General features: G+C 57.9%; 3 protein-coding genes across 3 annotated transcripts; 1 reads left to right on the top strand and 2 right to left on the bottom strand.

Moving 5' to 3' along the window:
* Positions 1 to 1,509: 1,509 nt before the first annotated feature.
* On the bottom strand, positions 1,510 to 4,202 carry GNGT2 (G protein subunit gamma transducin 2). The gene is made up of 3 exons (XM_075116630.1): positions 3,370 to 4,202; positions 2,171 to 2,260; positions 1,510 to 1,801 (listed from the first exon to the last, which is right to left on the bottom strand). The coding sequence occupies exons 2-3, from the start codon at positions 2,252 to 2,254 to the stop codon at positions 1,676 to 1,678; spliced, it is 210 nt and encodes a 69-aa protein (XP_074972731.1). The 5' UTR covers positions 2,255 to 2,260; positions 3,370 to 4,202; the 3' UTR covers positions 1,510 to 1,675.
* Positions 4,203 to 4,695: 493 nt separating this feature from the next.
* ABI3 (ABI family member 3) lies at positions 4,696 to 15,314 on the top strand. The gene is made up of 8 exons (XM_075116624.1): positions 4,696 to 4,976; positions 6,049 to 6,216; positions 7,071 to 7,247; positions 7,910 to 7,992; positions 8,178 to 8,273; positions 8,671 to 8,825; positions 8,925 to 9,047; positions 9,269 to 15,314. The coding sequence occupies exons 1-8, from the start codon at positions 4,860 to 4,862 to the stop codon at positions 9,427 to 9,429; spliced, it is 1,080 nt and encodes a 359-aa protein (XP_074972725.1). The 5' UTR covers positions 4,696 to 4,859; the 3' UTR covers positions 9,430 to 15,314.
* PHOSPHO1 (phosphoethanolamine/phosphocholine phosphatase 1) lies at positions 10,099 to 13,247 on the bottom strand. Its single transcript, XM_075116626.1, has 2 exons — positions 13,131 to 13,247; positions 10,099 to 12,288 (listed from the first exon to the last, which is right to left on the bottom strand). Exons 1-2 carry the CDS (start codon positions 13,173 to 13,175, stop codon positions 11,527 to 11,529), a joined length of 807 nt encoding a protein of 268 aa, XP_074972727.1. The 5' UTR covers positions 13,176 to 13,247; the 3' UTR covers positions 10,099 to 11,526.
* Positions 15,315 to 17,199: the final 1,885 nt, after the last annotated feature.

Here is a 17,199-nt window from a genome sequence, read left to right as displayed (position 1 = left end):
GTGTCAGGGAACGCCTGCCTGAGGAAGAGCCTTTTCCTTGTGTCCATCCTCAGCTGGGGAACCCCCATCTTGGCGTGTCTGGGGACCCCCTCTGCCCCTCAGACTCGGTGCTGAGCAGGGCCGGCCCATCCATAAGACCTGCCTGGAAGGTGGGAAAATGCTGCTCCAAAAGCAATTTTCTACAAACACAGTATTTAAAACTACTCCCAGGCCCTTCTCCATGCGCTCCCTGAGCAGCAGCCGCCGGCATCGTGGTAGACCCACACCCTTCCTGACATGCAGCCACCTGCTGTGCCATCACCTCTTCCCAAAAGCCCTGTCCCGTGGGGCAGAAGAGGTTTGTTGTGCCCCGAGTTTGAAGCCGTTGGTTTTGCTGTGTCTAAATCTGCCATGGGATGTGTGTAACCTCCGAGCAGAGGCTGTCTGGGCCTTGGGGAGGAGTTTGCTGAAAGTACGGGGATGTAATGGACTTAAACCAATGAAACAAAACCCCCAAACATTGTAAGTCCCCCTGTCCCCCGTCCCCCCCCCAACAAACCCTACAAATCTTCCCCAAGATATCACCCTACTGAACTCAGAAACACGCTACGCCCCAGCTGCTCTGCTTTTTCTAACAATCTGGGGATTAAGTTTGTCCCAGAAAAAAAGCTGCCGTTGGGAGCAGGAGGATCATGGCCTGGCATTGGTAGCTTAGGGCTTGGCGAGTCGTGTCTTGCTCCAAGGAGCTGCTGCCCCTAAAACCGCCTGGTCCAAGACATCCCTGTCACTGATGGGCCGTGGTGGACCAACACTTTGTAGCCCCTCTGCCCGTACGGGGCCTGGCTGCCCCTCCCTGCCTGCAGCACGGCTGCAGCAGCAGAGGGGAGCTGACGGTGGAGGCAGCGCTCAGAGCCACCACAGTCGTAGGCAGGACCTGGCAGTCCCAGGCTTGCTTTCACACAGCTGCCAGGGGGTTTCCAGGGGAGGAAGCGAGACCGAGAGGCAGAGCGAGGGCTTGAACAAGCTGCCTGGGACCTTGCTACTTCCCATGCTCTACCCCGTGTAGGGTGGAGCCCACCCAGCCCTGCTCCAGCCATACCCTGGCTCTCGACACAAGGTGGGTGCGAGCCATGGGCTGTAGGAGTGGTGGGCAGCGGTGCTCACTGCCTGGGGGGGTGCTGAGGAATAGCAAATAAAGCTTCAGAGCCCTGGAAGCCTCAAAGCAGCGGGGTGGGTGTTGCCTTTCTGTGCCAGCTGGGGAAACTGAGGCACCGAGAGGAACTGACTTGAGCAAGGTCTTGCTGGAAAGCTCTTCTGCAGCAAGCGGGGGCTCGGCTCTGGGGTTGGACTGCTTGGAGAAGTTTGAGACCAGACACAGCTCTGCAGTTTCATTGAAGCCCAGTTTGCTGCTGGCTGCTAAAAATACAGAAGTTTTGCTTGCAGGAAACCAAATGTAAATCAGCCGTGAGAGCAAAAAAGCACAGACTACGCTGGCTGCTGAACCTCATCTCCGGTGGCAGTGGAGTAATGTTTTTCTTTTCCTATTTTTTTTTTCTTTTGCCGTCCTTTAGATGCGCTACGCTGTGGTTCTGGACTCCCCAGTGCTGAGGTCAGACTACAGGGAAAGCAGGTTTCTGACAGTCTTGGCTTGCACAGGGGGACATCCCTGTGCCCAGCAGTGACAGCAGCGGTGGGGTCAGCTTATTGTACAGCCACCCTTCTCCTTAAAAGGGTTCTTGTCCTCGGGGACTCCTTTCAGCAGCGGGTCCTCGCCCGCCATGGACTCGATGTACTCCTTGATCTCTTTGCCGGTCTTGGAGACCTGCCAAGGAAGGAGATGCTCCGTGTGGGTTATGGGAACGAGCCCTCGCTGCAGAGCTGCGCTCCCGCTTGTCAGAGGGGAACCACGGCCATGAACATCCCACCCAGCGCGGGCTGTCCCTGAGAGCATCCCTGGGGTGCTCTGGGCACCTCGCTGCGTGCGGGGCTGAGGTTCCCAGGCTCTGGGATGTGGGGCTAAGCCCAAGGGGCACGTTCGCCTCGAGGGGAGAGGTGTGAAAGCACATGCTTCTGCCTGTATTTGAGGTTTAATTTCAGGGGTTGTGTTTGAGTTTTTTTAACTTTGCAACACAATCATTTCAGGAAGGTACCCTGGGGAACGGCCCCTTTGCATTTTGGGTGAAAAACTCACCATTTGCCTCTCGTTCTTCACCTCCTTCTTCAGCTGATCCAGCTCCATCTTCAGCAGCTCTTTCTCTGTCATGTCCTGAGCCATTTTGCCCTGTAAGCACAGGGAAATGGTGCATTATTAATATAAAAATGGGCTTCTCCTAAGGCACAGTAGGACTATTGCTTTGGCCCCAAGGGTATTGCAAGCATTGCTAATGTCTCGGCTACCCCCATGGCGAGACATAGGCTGATGCTAAAAAAAAAAGCCTGAGGCAGGAGGCACCTTTCGGGCCCCTTTCAGAACCCTTCTTGTAACACCTGCTGTAACTAGATTTTCATTTGCTTGTTTTCCACAGGCTCATCAAGTGCCCGATGCAGTTTGGGGGCAGCGGAGGTGGATCCAGCCTGGGTTTTAAAGAGGACGTTGCTACCACAGAGGCATGAGGTGGCCTTTCCCCAAGGCACGAGGTGGCCGCTTCAGCGGTGCTGGCTGAGCCTGGAGAAAAGCTGCTGCCTCGGGGCTGTCCGAGCAGCAGCCTTGTAGGAGAACCTGGACGCCCAGGTGTACAAACTAGACCTTCCTGATCTGTGTCCTGTGCTTGGGTAAGGGCATCTTTACAGGTTTTCTAAGGAACTACATGTTTTTTATTTTTTTCCTTCTTTCCCCTCCTTATGCCCACCCCCCAGGTAAGTGTTAACATGAACTGAGGCCCCTTCAGTGCTGTGAACTCGGCGATTTGCACGCAGAGGCATTGCTTGCTGCGACAGAAGGACTTTGGGACTGTGTGGGTTGGAAAAGCCCAGCTCTTTTTTCATGAAAGCCCATCCTAGGGTTATGTGAGATTCCGGCACATCTGGCCTGTGCTGCTGAGATCTGTTCCCATGTTTAAATTAGGGTTTGAAAGCCTGACCACAACCTTCTAAATAAAATTTTAAAAAGAAGTAAATATGATTAAGCTGAAACATGCCTTGGCCCTGCTTTGGAAGGCGTCAAGCTTGTGTGCCCGGGACCCCGCTGGTTTTCTGCAGCTGCTCTTGTGGCGTGAGCGCTTCTCTCCCCATCGATGCCCTCAGTGCGTGGCCGGCCCCGGGAGATGCTTGTGGCAGAGCACAAGGAGCTGAAAGCCACAGCACAGCCGTGCTACCGACCCGCAGAGGAGGTGGCTTCCAAACCATATGGACCCGATGCCATTTGTACCTGGAGGGAGTGAAGCCACTTACCTCCGGGGACGAGGGGCTGGCCCTCTCAGCGGTGGAGATGTTCAGAGACCCATCCGGGAGGAGATGCCGTCAGCTGGACCCTTGCTCTTCTGATCCAGGCTTGAAGACTCCTTCAGCTCTCAGGGAGGGTAGCAGGGAGCAGATGTCTTTGGTCCTTAAGCTGATAATAGACTCAAGAGAATAAGCTGGTCAGGTGTTGAGCATTAGCCTCAAAGCCCGGGCGTAATTGGGGGTGGGGCCGTGGGGAGGGTGAGGATGGGGGTGGAAGGGTGGGCTCGAGAAGCTTTCTGGGGTGGGTGACTGGGGCAACTGGGGAGCCCTTGACCCCCTGACTCCCTGGCTTGGGCGCCTGGGTCCTGCCTGGCTGGGACAGAGGGCCTGTCCCCTGTGGGAGTCACAGCAGCTTTCACAGAGTTTAGGAGGGGATGGAGAGGAGGGGAGCTGGGGCGAGGGGATCTCCGGGGGCTGGCGTGGCTTTGCTGGGGGCTGGGGGCAGCTCAGGTGGCTCTTGGTCCTTCAGGGTGTGGGGAGCTGGGCCGGTGCTGGAGGAAATTCATCATTTCCCTTGTCCTTGTGCTGGTGGGGCTGCGGGCTCAGGAAGGGCCAAGCCTTAACGCGGGTTTTGCTCCTGTCTGGCCGGTGCAAAGCTGCTGGGGCTGAGGACAGAGCCTGGGAGGCCCTGAGGAAGCGCCTGCAGGAGGAGAAGGAGAGGGTGGAGGGGAATTTCCAAGCACTGGAGAAGGGGAATTTCCTGCTCTCGGCACAGCCTCACTCCACCCGTGGGCACGTGAAATGTTGTTAGCAAAGCACAGAGAAGGACGCGCTGCCCTGGGCGAGGGAAGGACGGGCACCTCTGTGGGGTCGCTTTCGCATCCCTCTGTGCCCTGAGCTGAGCGAGGTCTGGGTGACCGGGGTGATGCCACGTGGGGTGCACAGGATTTTCCAGGGAGGAGGCCCTGGTAGTCAAAGCACTGCCCTTGGCTGTGTCTTTTGTCTGGCTGATAAAGGCGAGGGGAAGGGAATCACCCTCCCTGGATGCCGCCAAGCCAAGCTTAGCCCCGTATGTGCTGGGAGGGTGGCAGCAGCTCATGGAGGATGGGTGCAGGTGGCAGACGTGGGGGTCGGGATCTTTTTTGGTTGTTCACTCAGACCCCACACCACCGGTTCCTCTGTGACTCGCATCCTTCACCACAGTGGCCTCTCTCATCTCCTGCCCCAGTGGGGTGACTTCCAGCTGCAGACGGGGGCTGCCCCCCAACACATCCCCTGTGGGGTTGGGGCCATGCTGGCTTCCTCCCTACTAGCCCCGCACCTTTTCTTGCTGCCCCCTAGCTCTCCTGAGGGCCACGGGGTGGGCTCCGCGCCTTCGGGGCATCCCTCAGGGGGATGGGGACGCTGCGGCGCCCACAGGCCCTGCGTCAGCACCGCCGCGAGCTTCAAAACCCGGCGCCGAGGCGGCCGGGGAGGAAGTGGGAGCCGAGCCCGGCACCATGTCAGAGCTGGAGCAGCTGCAGCAGCATGACATCCCGGCGGGCCGGCAGGTCCTGCGCGATCACCACTGCAACCTCCACAGGGTCGCTGACTACTGCGAGAGCAACTACCTGCAGGTGAGGGGCACGGGTACGGCTTGGGGATGTCGTGGGATGAGCTGTGGCTTTGGGGCTGGGTGTGATGCCGGAGACAGCCGGGAGCCCTGGTGAGGCGGTGGTGCCGGTGGGGTGGCTGGTGGGTGACGGCGAAGGCTCTAACCTTGGAGACGGGAGCCTGAGCATCCCTCTTAGCTTCCTCCCAACCGTTGCATGCTGCTGTTGGTATTTCTTTTCCCATGCCTATGTTTCCCCACTGCTCCACAGCAGCTTTTCTGCTCAGCTCTCAGTGTGAGGTTTGGGATGAAGGGAGAGTCCTCCGGGGGTTTGGTGCCTCCACAGAAGCCCTGGGAGGCCACCAGGGACACTAGCCTGGCTTGGGCTGTCCCCGGGCTGTCCCCAGGGTTTCAGAGGTGCCTCCTGGCAGGGCAGAGGTGAGCTGGGTGCCTGCACATGCAGAGCAAGCAGGAAGCTCTGCAGCCATCGGTGTCCCTCCTCCTCCTCCTCTCTGCCTGCCCCCCCACCCCCCACCCGTGACCTGCTGAGGGAAAAAGGGGGCAGGAGTTTTTTGGATGAAATAGGCGAAGAAGAGTTCTGGCCCTGTTTGCTGGGGAGGATGTCTTGGCTGGGGTCCCTGGGTGCTTTGCAGAGCCCATCTCAGTGGCCTCGTCTGCCCGTGCCAGACCCCGAGGCTGCTCCCAAGGGGCTGGCTGTGACCAACCCACTGGAGTGGAGCTGAAGGGAAAACATGCTGAACTATTCAGAGAACTGAGACGCAATCCCTGGCATGGCTGGTGGCATGGCCGGCTGTCCCCAAGGGTGGCAGGAGGCTGAGCCAGGCCCTCGGCTCCGGCACCTGCTGGAACGGCAGCACTCCGAGGAGGAATCATGGTGAATCCCCAGTGCCAGAAAAGCTGAACGCTGTTGCCTGACGGGTGTCCGTGTGTCCCGCCGGTGAAGCCAAGGGGAAGTTTGATGCATTTGGAAAGCAGAAGGAAGCATCTTTGCTACCGTGTGACCCCAGTATGAAGATGGAGGGCAGGGGTGGCTGCACGGGGTGGGCTCGTCCCACCGGCTGGGTTTCCCCCTCCAGGCGAGCGACAAGCGGAAGGCGCTGGAGGAGACGATGGCACTGAGCACGCAGTCCCTGGCCAGCGTGACGTACCAGGTCAGCAGCCTGGCCACCGCCTTCCTCCGGCTGCTGGACCTGCAGGCGGCCGAGCTGCGGAAGGTGGAGGCCAATGTCAGCTGTGTGGCCCAGGTGGGATCGTCCTCCAACGGGTGCTGGTGCATTTTTGGGGTTTGGGTCCTGAGAAGGGGGTAGGCTCTGGGAAAGGGGGTTTGGATAGCTTGAAGGGGCTGAAGACCCTCCTTCCCTATGGCTTGAAGAGCCCATCAGCCCCTGTAGCATCACCTTGCAGTGGAAATGCAAGACCATCTCCCTGGGGGGGGTTGGTGGTGTCACCCAACATGTCACGGGGGGATGAGTCCACCTGGGGCTGGGAAACTGGTCTCCAGGATGTTCTGCCAGTCTGGGCACTTGCAAATCCCAGTGGAGGGGCCGTAGGAACTGCCCGGGAAATCGCAGAGAAGCTGAAGTGAAGTGATGGGGCTCAGAGCGTTGTCTTGGCTGCAATGTTCTCTCCTTGCTGGTCCTGGCCTCGTCCTCCCAGAGTTTCGGGACACTGATACGGAGTCCCGTGGCCACCTGCCCCCTTGATGGCACTTGGAAGCCACCTGGAGCCTTCCCAGCCATGGGTTGAGACGGGACCTTGTGGTCACACTGGAAGCAGCAGAATAACAACTTATGGGCAGCTGAGACTCATGCATCCCCCTCCCACCACCCTGTGCCCTCGTCCCCTGCTTTAGGAAGGGCTATATCTGCTGCGGTGGCACCAAGGGCATCACTCACCATGCTGTGATGGAGCAGAGCAGGACCTGCCCCTGTGACTTTGCCCAGGCTGGAGTTGTTCAGGCTCAACCATGACCCTTCCCTGCAACCCCTTCCCGTACAGGCAGGGAGACGGGGCTGAGAAGGGTGGTGGGACTTGGAGGTGGCAGCAGGAGGTGAGGAGAACCTGGGATGGGACAGTGGGGACAGCGCTATCTCTGCAGAAGGTTGACATGCACAAGGAGAAGGTGTCTCGCCGGGGGATTGGCTTGTTGACAGTCAGCAAGAGGTTCCCATCCTACCAGAAGATCATGCCCCCCGCCAGCCCCCCCTGCCTGGAGCCCTACTACAGGAAACCCCTCAACTTCAGCATCCTGGATGACATTGGCCACGGCATAAAGGTCAGCCCTGGGCTAGGAGGATGTCCCACAGGGGTGAGGGGGCTTGGATGGGCGTTCTCAGTCCTCCACGTCCCTGGTGTTGCACTGATGGGTGCCCAGGTGGGCCCAATCCCCTCCTTGATGGAGAAGTGGGGTTCATCTGTGCCCCACAGCCCACTCTGGGACTCATCCCGCTGGGGCTTGGTGGTCCCAGCTTGGGGAGGGGACACCTGGTCCAAAACAGCAAAGGGGAAACTGAGGCACACAACGCTCAGCAAAGGCCATGAGCGCTGCTGGGGTGGGTGCTGAGCCATGATGCTCTCATCCCCTCGGTGCCTTTCCCAGCACCAAAACCACCCGCACAGGAAGGCGCCCGCCGGGGGAGGGGTTCGGCGGCCTCACAGGAGCGAGCCCCCAGCGAACCCGCCGCGGGGCTGGAGGGGAAGTGGTGGTGCTGGGGCTGTGGTTCCCACGGTGGCAGGCGCCTCTCGTCCGCCTCCGCACCGCAGCGCCAGTGGCTCCTTCCGCTCGGCTGCTCCTGTCAAGGGGGGGCCAGTGGAGAGCTTGGGGTGCTGCTGCCCACTGGGGGTAGGGGGGGGTCACAGCCCCTTGGGGTGCAATGAGTTTGTGGGGCAGCTGCGGCTGCCCTTACCCATCGCGTCTCCGTCCCCCTGTGCCCTCAGGACCACAGCACCCAGCTGTCCCGCACGGGCACCCTGGCTCGGAAGGGGATCAAGTCGGTGGCGCAGGCTGGAGGCACCCTGGGGTGAGGCTGCGCGTGGGGATGGGTGCGGGGTCGGGGGCTTTGCCTTTCTGTGTCAGGTGGTGACGGTGTCAGGGACAGAGCCACGAGGTGCACCATGGGCTCGCCCGATGCTGCTGCCGTTGGGATCCCATCCCCATACTGAGCTGCTGGCCAGGCTGGCGGCTCAGTGGCCACTTTACCTGCAGAAGAAGCACTCGTGTCCCGGAGCCCATTCAGCCGCCCGTGGTTCCTGAGGGAAAGCTCTCCGTGGCCTCCTCCACCTCCTCGCTGATATCCGCCAGGTACCGGTGCTGCCTGGGGCGTTGGGAGGGCCTGGGGGCGTCGGGAGAGCCTGGGGCAGCCACTGCTACCCCGCTGCTTGGGGGAGGTTCTGCTGCAAAGGGGTTTTGGTGAAAAATACACGTTTGGGGAGTGGGAGATTTGCTGCCCTGGACAGTGCTTATTTCTAGAGCAAAACCCTGTTACAGAGAAAGTCCCCTGATGGGGAAACTGAGGCACAGATGCGGGAAAAGGGCTTGTAGGGGTATGCACAGATGCTGGGGTATCCTGCCCATGGTGACTGCAGCAAGTGGCACCCCATCCTGGCGTGGGGCAAGTGTCTGTGTTCAAAGGTGTGGGGGGAGGCAGAGCCATCTCCCCAGCCTGCGCCCCCCAACACCATCACTCCCCCACCCTCAGCTCGAGCGGAGCCCCGGCAGCACCCAGTGAAGGCACCCCTGCGTCGCCACTGCCGCCGCCACCCTCCATCCCACCGCCCCCGCCTCTCCCCGGGGACCTGCCATTGCCACCGCCGCTGGAGCTGGCTGTGCCCCCGCTGGACCTTGTGCCCCCAGGTGAGTGTTCAGTGGCCCAGGGGTGCTCAGGATGGGGGTGGTTAGTGTGGCCTCACGGAGCCCTTCATCACCCATCAGTTTTTGGGGGGGGTTTTGCAGTCCCCAGTGACCTCGAGCCACTGCCGCCACCGCCAGCTTTGCCTGACTTTGAGGATTTGGCCCCGCCGCCGCCGCCCGCTGCAGAGGACCCTCCCTGGGCCCCGGAGAGCTACCTGGAAAAGGGTATGGTGGATCCCCAGATCCCCCCCCGATCTCTTTGCTGCAGTGCTTTTGGTTGAGCCCCTGCCCACAACCGCAGCACTGAAGGCCCAGCTTTGCCCTGGCATTGGCCAGGGCTGGGATGGTGAGTCTGCTCGCATCCACCCCTCCCGACCTTCCCTGCGGTGGCCTGTCCCCTGCGGTGGCCTTGCTGGGCTCCATAGCTCCTCTCCCTCCTCTTGCAGTGGTGACCATCTACCCCTACACACAGCAGAAGGACAACGAGCTCTCCTTCCAGCCCGGCACCCTCCTCTTCATCACGCGGCGGTACTCGGATGGCTGGTGCGAGGGCGTCATGGGCGAAGAAGCGGGTTTCTTCCCTGGCAATTACGTGGAGCCCTTCTGAGCACCCAGGGCGTGCAGCCCCCTGCATCCCCCTGCATCCCCCCCACCCTGGGTCACGCACCTGGATCGGCCGCGTCCTGCTCCTGCTCGGGCAAGGGCGGTGCTTCGCCTGTGAATTTTGGCTTTGCACAGCTTGGCCCTTGCGTGGGCAGACAGGCTGGGTGCTGCTGCCGGCACCGCTGCACCCTGGCAGCACCCAGAGCATCCCCCCCGCCTGGCTCTTCTCCCACCTTCCTTTTCTTCGTATTTTTAACGGCAGCAGCACTGGCAGCTGCTGGCGCAGGGAAAGTTTAGCATCTGACACCGCAGCGCTCTCAGCTGATGGAAACACGGTGGGCAGCATGTTGGGCCCGTGGGCTGATCCTGGCGATGCTCCCAGCCCCGTGGGAGGAGCGAGGGCAGCACCGGCCCAAAGCGCAGGCAAAGGTGGGGCCAAACGCCCGTAGGGACAAGGAGGAGAGCAGCACCCGGCTCATGCCCCAGGGAACCTGCCTGCTGTCCCCATCAACTTGAGATGCAGAGGGGGATGAGCCAAGGACCCAATCCTCCACCAAAGAGGTCCCCATAGTGTCCTCTGCAGAGCATCGCTTGTAGCCTGGCCCCACTCCCCCTCCAACGCTGTCACCCGCTTCTCCAGGCCAAGGAAGAGAAACAACATGTAACACAGAGAGCCATTTCACACCCAGGTTTATGTCCTGGATACAAACAACTTGTGTATCTGCAATATATAGATATACATCTATATACATATATATGTCGGGTTTTTTTAATTCCATGGCTTTAAGTTCCACACAGTTGAGCAGGCTCCGGAGGAGGAAGAAGGAAGAACAAAGAGAGGGGAAATGAAATAGAGGAGGAACAACTTGGGGCTGCTTTGGTTATTTCCTTACTGCTCAGGTTTGCTGCCAGCGTTCCTACGCTTTGGAGGAGTTACGAGCCACCCTCAGGGGCCGGTAAGGCTGTGGATAAATCCAGGAGAAGCCAACACCAGAGAGCAGCAAATACTGTAGCCCCCCCTGCAGAGTGCAATTAGACGGGGCAATTAATACTGCAGTGGGGCAAGGGGGCTTGGGGGGGTGGTTTGGCCTCCAGGACCTGATGCCAGGAGAAGTGCTGCAGCACCACACCTCCCGGGGGGAGGTTCAGCACCTCTTGACCACATAGGAGGGAAATTCCCCCCCAGGCTAAGAGCGGAGTCGATAACATCCAGCAAACACGAGGAGATGACTGGTAATGGCTTGGGGCAAGGAGGAACCTGTCTGCCCCAGGGACACGGGACATTTTCTCCTAGAAGCAGAAGCAGAGGATGGACATGGAAGGCAAGGGCAGGTCCTCCTCCCCACAGCAGGATGCAATCGCCATGCCTGGGGCAAGTGGGTGGGGATGGGCTTGAGGAGGTTTTTTTTCCGAAGTACCACCTTTCCAAAAAGCGTCGTGTTCCTCATGTCATGTTTTTTCAGAGAAGAAAGTCTCAAGGGCCAAGTAAGTCCGTTGGAAGGCTCCGCAGCTGAGCCAGGGGCTGCCCCGCCCAGGCATGGTGCAGAGGGCAAGCCCGGGAACCTGGGCAGCACAAGTTCCCCCGATTAAATTTCCAGTGGCCTGACAAAGAGGCAAGGAGCCCTCGAGCATCGCGTTCAAGGCAGCAAACACGCGGCTCCCAGCGTGGCCAGTGGCGGTCGGGCAGGCGAGGGGGATGAAGGCAGGAGGAAGCACGTGCAGGGCCCAGCCTGCAGGGAGCCGGCTTCTGGTCCTTTAGGAATTGTTCTTGTGAGATCAAAAGGGAAAGGAAAAGAAGAAAAAAAAACAACAACAAAAAAAATCACCGTTAGCGTTGGCAAACACCCACGCTGGGTAGATGTCCGAGCTGCATAGAGAAGGCTTCGTCGCAACATGGCGGGGGAAGGAGAAGGGGGGACCTAGAGAAAGTGCTTTAATCACCGGGGAGAAAGGAGCTCGGAGAGGAAAGGCAGGAAAGCAACCCAGGAGCGGGGGCTGAGCGAGCAGTGCTGATGAGCGTGGGGTACAGAGCATGCCCCCCCCCCCCCCGGCTTCTCCTTTCCCAGCCGCTTAGAGTATGCAAGTCTCTTCTGAGCCATCCTCAACACTTCTTCTTGAGGACGTCCTGGAGATAGCGGGTGACCTCTGTAGCCGACTCCCAGGGGACCACAGTGGCCTGGAAGGCTCCAGGCTGCTGCTTCTCCATCTCTTGGGTCATCCGGTGCATGGGGTAGCCCTTCCGTGGGAAAGCCACATCAGCTGAAGTCAAAGTCACAGAAGGGCAGAAGTCATTGGCACCATCTCCCACGTAGAAGACCCTCTCGAACTCCACCTCCTCCTGGGCTCTCTCCGCCAGGTATTCCGTTAGGATTTTGCGTTTGCACATGTTGGCCGGGCAGTCAAGGCACTTGTGGCTGTGGTAGGGCCCCAAGGTGAAGTACCCCTTCTTGTCAAAGCCGGACGGGTTGCTGAAGATCTTCCGGAAGAGGGAGTAGAAACCGGCTGCCCTCAGATTGCATTCTATGCCGAACATGTTGGCATCGGAAATGAGGATGATCTCGAAGAGCTCGTGGTTCTTGGAGAGGAACTGGAAGAGGTCCGGCATGCCAGGGGACAGGGGGATGTTCTCATAGACAGTCTTGAAGTCCCCCATCTTGACCCCCTGGTCCCCCATGTACGCCAGGACGCGCTGCATGTACTCGTTGTAGAAACCCTCGCGGAAGGTCTGTCGGATGTGCTCCGGAAGCGTCTGCCCCGGCGCCGCCCGGACGATGGAGTCATCGCTGTTCTCATTGATGATGGTCTCGTCAAAATCGAAGACAAGGAGGTATTTGGGAGGCCGGGGGCTGGCCATACCAACACCCTGCGAGGCGGAAGGATAACACCCAGCTGTTAGTTCCAGGCACTTTCCTTGGGGCCTGGCACAGTGTTGGTGGCAACCACAGCAGCCAGAGGCTGCCAGCACTGCAGGGCAATGCTCCTTGGCTGCCTTACCCCCGGCAGCTTATTAGCCCAGCTGGGCCTGGGGAGAGAGGCTAATCTGCCGCTGACATACCTCAGCCCCGGCCCTAAGGCGTTTACCCTGCCTATAAAGAGATCATTTTGTCACTGCTAATCCCATTCCTGCAGTCAAGACGGTCACTGTGCCGAGCTACCGCCACACACGTCCTCCCAAGGGACGCGGGGACAGCACGCACCCTGGGGTGTTTCGTGCAGGGAGGGTCATCGGGGTGGGGGGTTTACTCCCCAGCCTGCTCCTGTCCCGCCTCTGAGAAGGGGTTTGTGTCCCTGCAGACCCCCCTTGCTGCCAAAACAAGTCTGGCTGTTCCCAACGGAGGAAAACATTTCGCAAGTTGATTTTTGCTCCATCACCTGGAGGCAGTTTCCCCCTGGGCCAGGCTCCGCAGGCTCCTGAGAAGCCTGGGATAACTCAGAACTGCCTCCTGCCCTGCTCCAAAACCAATGTAAACCCACTTTGCCAACAGTGCAAAGCTGGTGAGCCCCAGCCCAGGCTCCCAGTGCCCACCTGCTCCCCTCAGCTAAAGCCACGATGGCCCCAGCAGCACCCACTCACCTCCCTGCTGCTCCTGTGCTGCCTGAGGCCAGAGGGTTGCAGGATGGGGACCTAATTCCTGCTCCCTGACCCTGAGAAGAGAGGGGACAGCCCTGCCCAGAGAGGGTAAGACGGGTGAGAATGGCACTGACCTTAAACAGGCATGGCAGCCTGACGCCCTCACAGCACCTTTTCATTTTAAGACCATCACTCTGCAGGCAGCACGTTGCTGAAGACGGCGCTTAGGGCTTGCCGGGCTGCTCTCCTGGCTGCAAACCACAAAGAAGGGGGAGTTTGGTTAATGGCTTGGGTGTTCCCCGGCTGCCACCTTCGGGCAGGGCACCAAATGTCACTGCACGGCCAGGGGCTACGTCCTGCAGCGAACTCCCAAGCTTGGGACCTTTTGTACCAGGAACAGGGGAATTAAAGGAGTCTCCGGAGAGCAGGGTGAGTGGGCAGAGCCTATTTAATGCTTCTGATCCCTCTTAATTCTCCCGAGCGCCCAGGCTTTGCTGCACATGAAAGCAGCCAGCAGAACATCTCGGCAATAAACCCCAGCAACACATACCCTGTTCCAAAATTGCCCTGATTTTCTTCCAGTATAATTAGTTTGGGGTATTTCTTTTAATGGAGTAATTCTCCTGGAATGAAGCTGGGTGCCCACATGGCTCTGGTGAGGACGTGCGAGTCTGCTGCCCCGGAGCGAAGGCAGAGCCCAGGTTACGTCTCCTGAATTTTGCCAACCTCTTGTGGTCCACAGTGATCAAAGCAGAGCGATGGGAAACCTCAGAAAAACCCACCTTGCAGCCAAACCCTGCTGGAAACTCAGCCGGATGGTTAGCGGGAGGAATAACACGCTGGGCCGGGGGAGATTTTAACTGGGCACCAGTAGCTTGGCTTAGCTGGGGCTAGGAGGATTTCAATGATTTTTTTTTTTGTCATCAGCATGACAACAGGAAGGGTTTTTCAGCTGAAGGTGATTTGTGGGAGATTTGTCTGGTTTGAAGCCCAGTATCAAACTATTTTGGGCACAAACGCGATTCATGACTCTGCTAAAATAACAAACCACAACTGCAGCTCAAAGGTGGCCTACTGCAGAAGGAAGTGGGCACTTGAAAGTAAACCCTGGGGTTGAAATCTTGTAAAATTGACTTTTTGTGAAGCCTTCAAACCAAACACTCGTCATTTCTTTGCAGAAGCATCTGTTAAAAGCTGATGTTTATTTATAGCCACCATTTGAAGCCAAATAATGCTGCAGCCAGCCCAGGAGCGGGATTAACCACTGCGATTTTCAGGTCCAAACCAAGAGAAACAGAAAAAAAAAGATTAAACATGAAAGAGTAATTGTAATTTTTGTCATTACATTCTAAAGAGCTGCCAGCGGTGAGGAAATAATCTGGGGCTAAGCCTTAAGGAGAAGTTGCAGTACTGATGCAGCGGCACAGGGAAAGAGCCCTTGGCCGGCTGGTTAACCCTGTGGATACCGTTACGGGTAGCTACAGGGGATGACATGGACACAGGGTGCTAACCCGCTCCTCAGAAGGCTCTTCTGGGCCCAAGATCTTTGCATTTTGCAGAACAAGAAAGGCTAACAGCGCACGTCTTGCATTTTGGGCAGATTAGGGCAAACAGACCTGAGCGGCAACCCTCACACAATCTACAGTTCCTTTACCTGAGGTTCCATCTAGTCACCCCTCCTGAATTAGCGTTTTGTTACGCACAGAAAAAACTGACCTACGAGCTAGTGAAAAGCCACTTTGGGCTTTTTTTGGGCTTATTTTAGCTCTGACTCCTTCAAGAGCTGACCAGCATGAGGTCGGAAGCAGCATCAGCCACCCTGATCTCACATTAACTTGTCCTCAGCGGAGCTCCCTGTGAGCTCTTGCCTCCCCTCCCCACCTCCCAGGCATCACTTTGCTCTCCCTGAAGCCCTGCAGACACCGATAGCCCCAGCAGGGGTAAATCCAGCCACTCCCAAGAGCTGGAAAACAAAACCGGTTGCTCCACCAGGCTTGTCGCCCCGGCACTGCCACCGGGGCTGCACAGAACCGCTCCCAGTCCAGGGCTCCAAGCCAAGTGCCCCGACAGCAGCTTCCCCGTCGTGGGGGAGAAGAGAGCCCACCGGATGGTTTTCTATGGGATTTCTAAGGAAAACAATAATCTGTGAAGTCAGCTTGGACAACTGCTGCCCCCGTCTATCGGCAGGAGATCGGACCACCCCTGCCACACTTCTGCAAGAGCCACCTTCTGCCCTCAGCCGTCCCCAACACCGCTATTAATTTTTATCAAAATGTGCATTGCTTTTGTGCAAAGGAGGAATTAAAATCTAAGCCAGCTTTATTTTGTGAATTAAAGGTCTGGGATGGGACTTCTCACCACTAGCCTCTGGGGGCTGTTGGACAAATCACGTCCTTCCCCCCACGTGCTGTTTTCCCCTTACGATACAGAAAAGGGAGATACCAGCGTTGGGAGCGACTCTTAATAAACCAGCGCTCATCCTCGCCAGCTAAAGACAAGCAGGCTGAGCTGTGGAGTCTGGCAGCAGCTACCTCAAACCCTGACTCTGCCCGGCGCTGGAAGGGAGCGGAGATGAGAAAAAAAATACTTAGCAAATCTCCCAGCCCTGAATTACCCTGTTAAATCCAGCCAGGAGCCGGCAGCGCCCGTGGGCACACAGCTAGCGGCGTGGGATGGAGCAGTCGGCTCCATCCGGGGTAGGGAGAAATGAAATCCCTGCAGGACCGTGTCACTGCTCCCAGCAGAGCTATTTCTGCACGGAGATGACTCACCCGGCGGCTGCTTCCCGGGAGCGCGTCCGTCCACCTTCTGCAAAAAAGGGACTCCCTCCAGAATAAAAGGAACGCGGCCGCGCTTCCTAACATTATGCAAAGCCTGAATGATGAAACAGAAAATAAATGAGTTATTTAGTTATTAATCACATCAAACATAAAGGCTTAAACAAATTGAATTTGGGATGAGGGTCAAAAATAAGCCTCGTGAAAGCGATGAGCTGCTGGGCTCATCCCGAGAATCATTTTCCAGGGTTTATCCCCAAAATCTCAATGTTTTTTTCCCCTCTGGCAATACCTCCAGCCATCCTCGGGATCTTTCTGCCCCAAAGAGGCCCACAGAGGAAAAGCTGCAGCCCAGCAATATTTGCTGCGCTCCTTATCTCTGCAGCTCTTGCTGCTCATCCCAGGGGACCTCTGCGCTGACTTTGGGCTTCATCCTGCATTGGGTTCAGCGCGGGACAAGCTGCACGGAGAGGAGCAGCACTGCGCTACGCACCCGCCCTCCGCTGCGGGATCAGGCCCTACATGAGCCCCCAGCACACCCAAGCGAGTGTGGGTGGGGATCAGCACCTGATTTCGGAGCTGGGAACTGCTGAGCCTTGAATGCAAGGGGGCGCGGGGGCATTTCCCAATTGCATGCACAGTTCCTGGGCTGGTTTTAACCCCCTGGCATACTCTGCCCTTGCCTGCTTTTAACGTTTTTAATCTTAAAAAAACATTTGATGTTTCTGGTACATACACTGTGTTAGGTTTTTTTTTTTTTTTAATTTAACTCAAAACCCAACCACTCACCTTTGGCAAAAGGGTTTGCCCACCCCTTCGGATGGCGGTAAGGGCAAAACAAGAGGACAGAGTCCTGCCACCCCAAAAAGGAAGGGAAAACCTTCCTCTCCGGCACAGACATCGGCACCAGCAGCCATGTCATCGGGATCATGAGACAATTTCACCGTTCCTGGAACAAAACCCGACCCACTCCCATCCCTGGCCAGCTACACAGCTCCCAAAGCAGAAGCAAATGAGCAAATTAATAACAAATCACCGGCGAGCAGAGCTCGGGGAGGGGCGTCTCAGCCAGCCCCGACCCCCTCCATGCGCCGAGGTGCCACCTCACCCCCTTCTTCTGCCCCACGGCTCCCGCTGCACCCCAAATCCCTTGGGCACGGGGGGAATGGGAGCGGGAACACCCTCCCCGGGGCCGGGGCTGGCCCCCTCCACCCGCACGGCTGCGACGCCGTGGCCGGTCACCTCGGGTTATGGGGATGTTCCATATTTTTTTTTTTTTTAATGGTGTTTATTTTTCCTGCCGCCTGCCAAGAAGCCGCGGCGTTACTGCAGCCAAGGGCTCCCGCTGCGGCTGTCAGGGCCGGAGCTCTCTGCTCTGTAACAAAATAATAATAATAATAATAAAAAAATCCTGAAACAGGTGGTT

Source organism: Phalacrocorax aristotelis, chromosome 23 (assembly GCF_949628215.1).
Source record: "Phalacrocorax aristotelis chromosome 23, bGulAri2.1, whole genome shotgun sequence".
NCBI classification, from domain to species: domain Eukaryota; kingdom Metazoa; phylum Chordata; class Aves; order Suliformes; family Phalacrocoracidae; genus Phalacrocorax; species Phalacrocorax aristotelis.
This window is presented reverse-complemented; position numbering and strand designations above follow the sequence as displayed.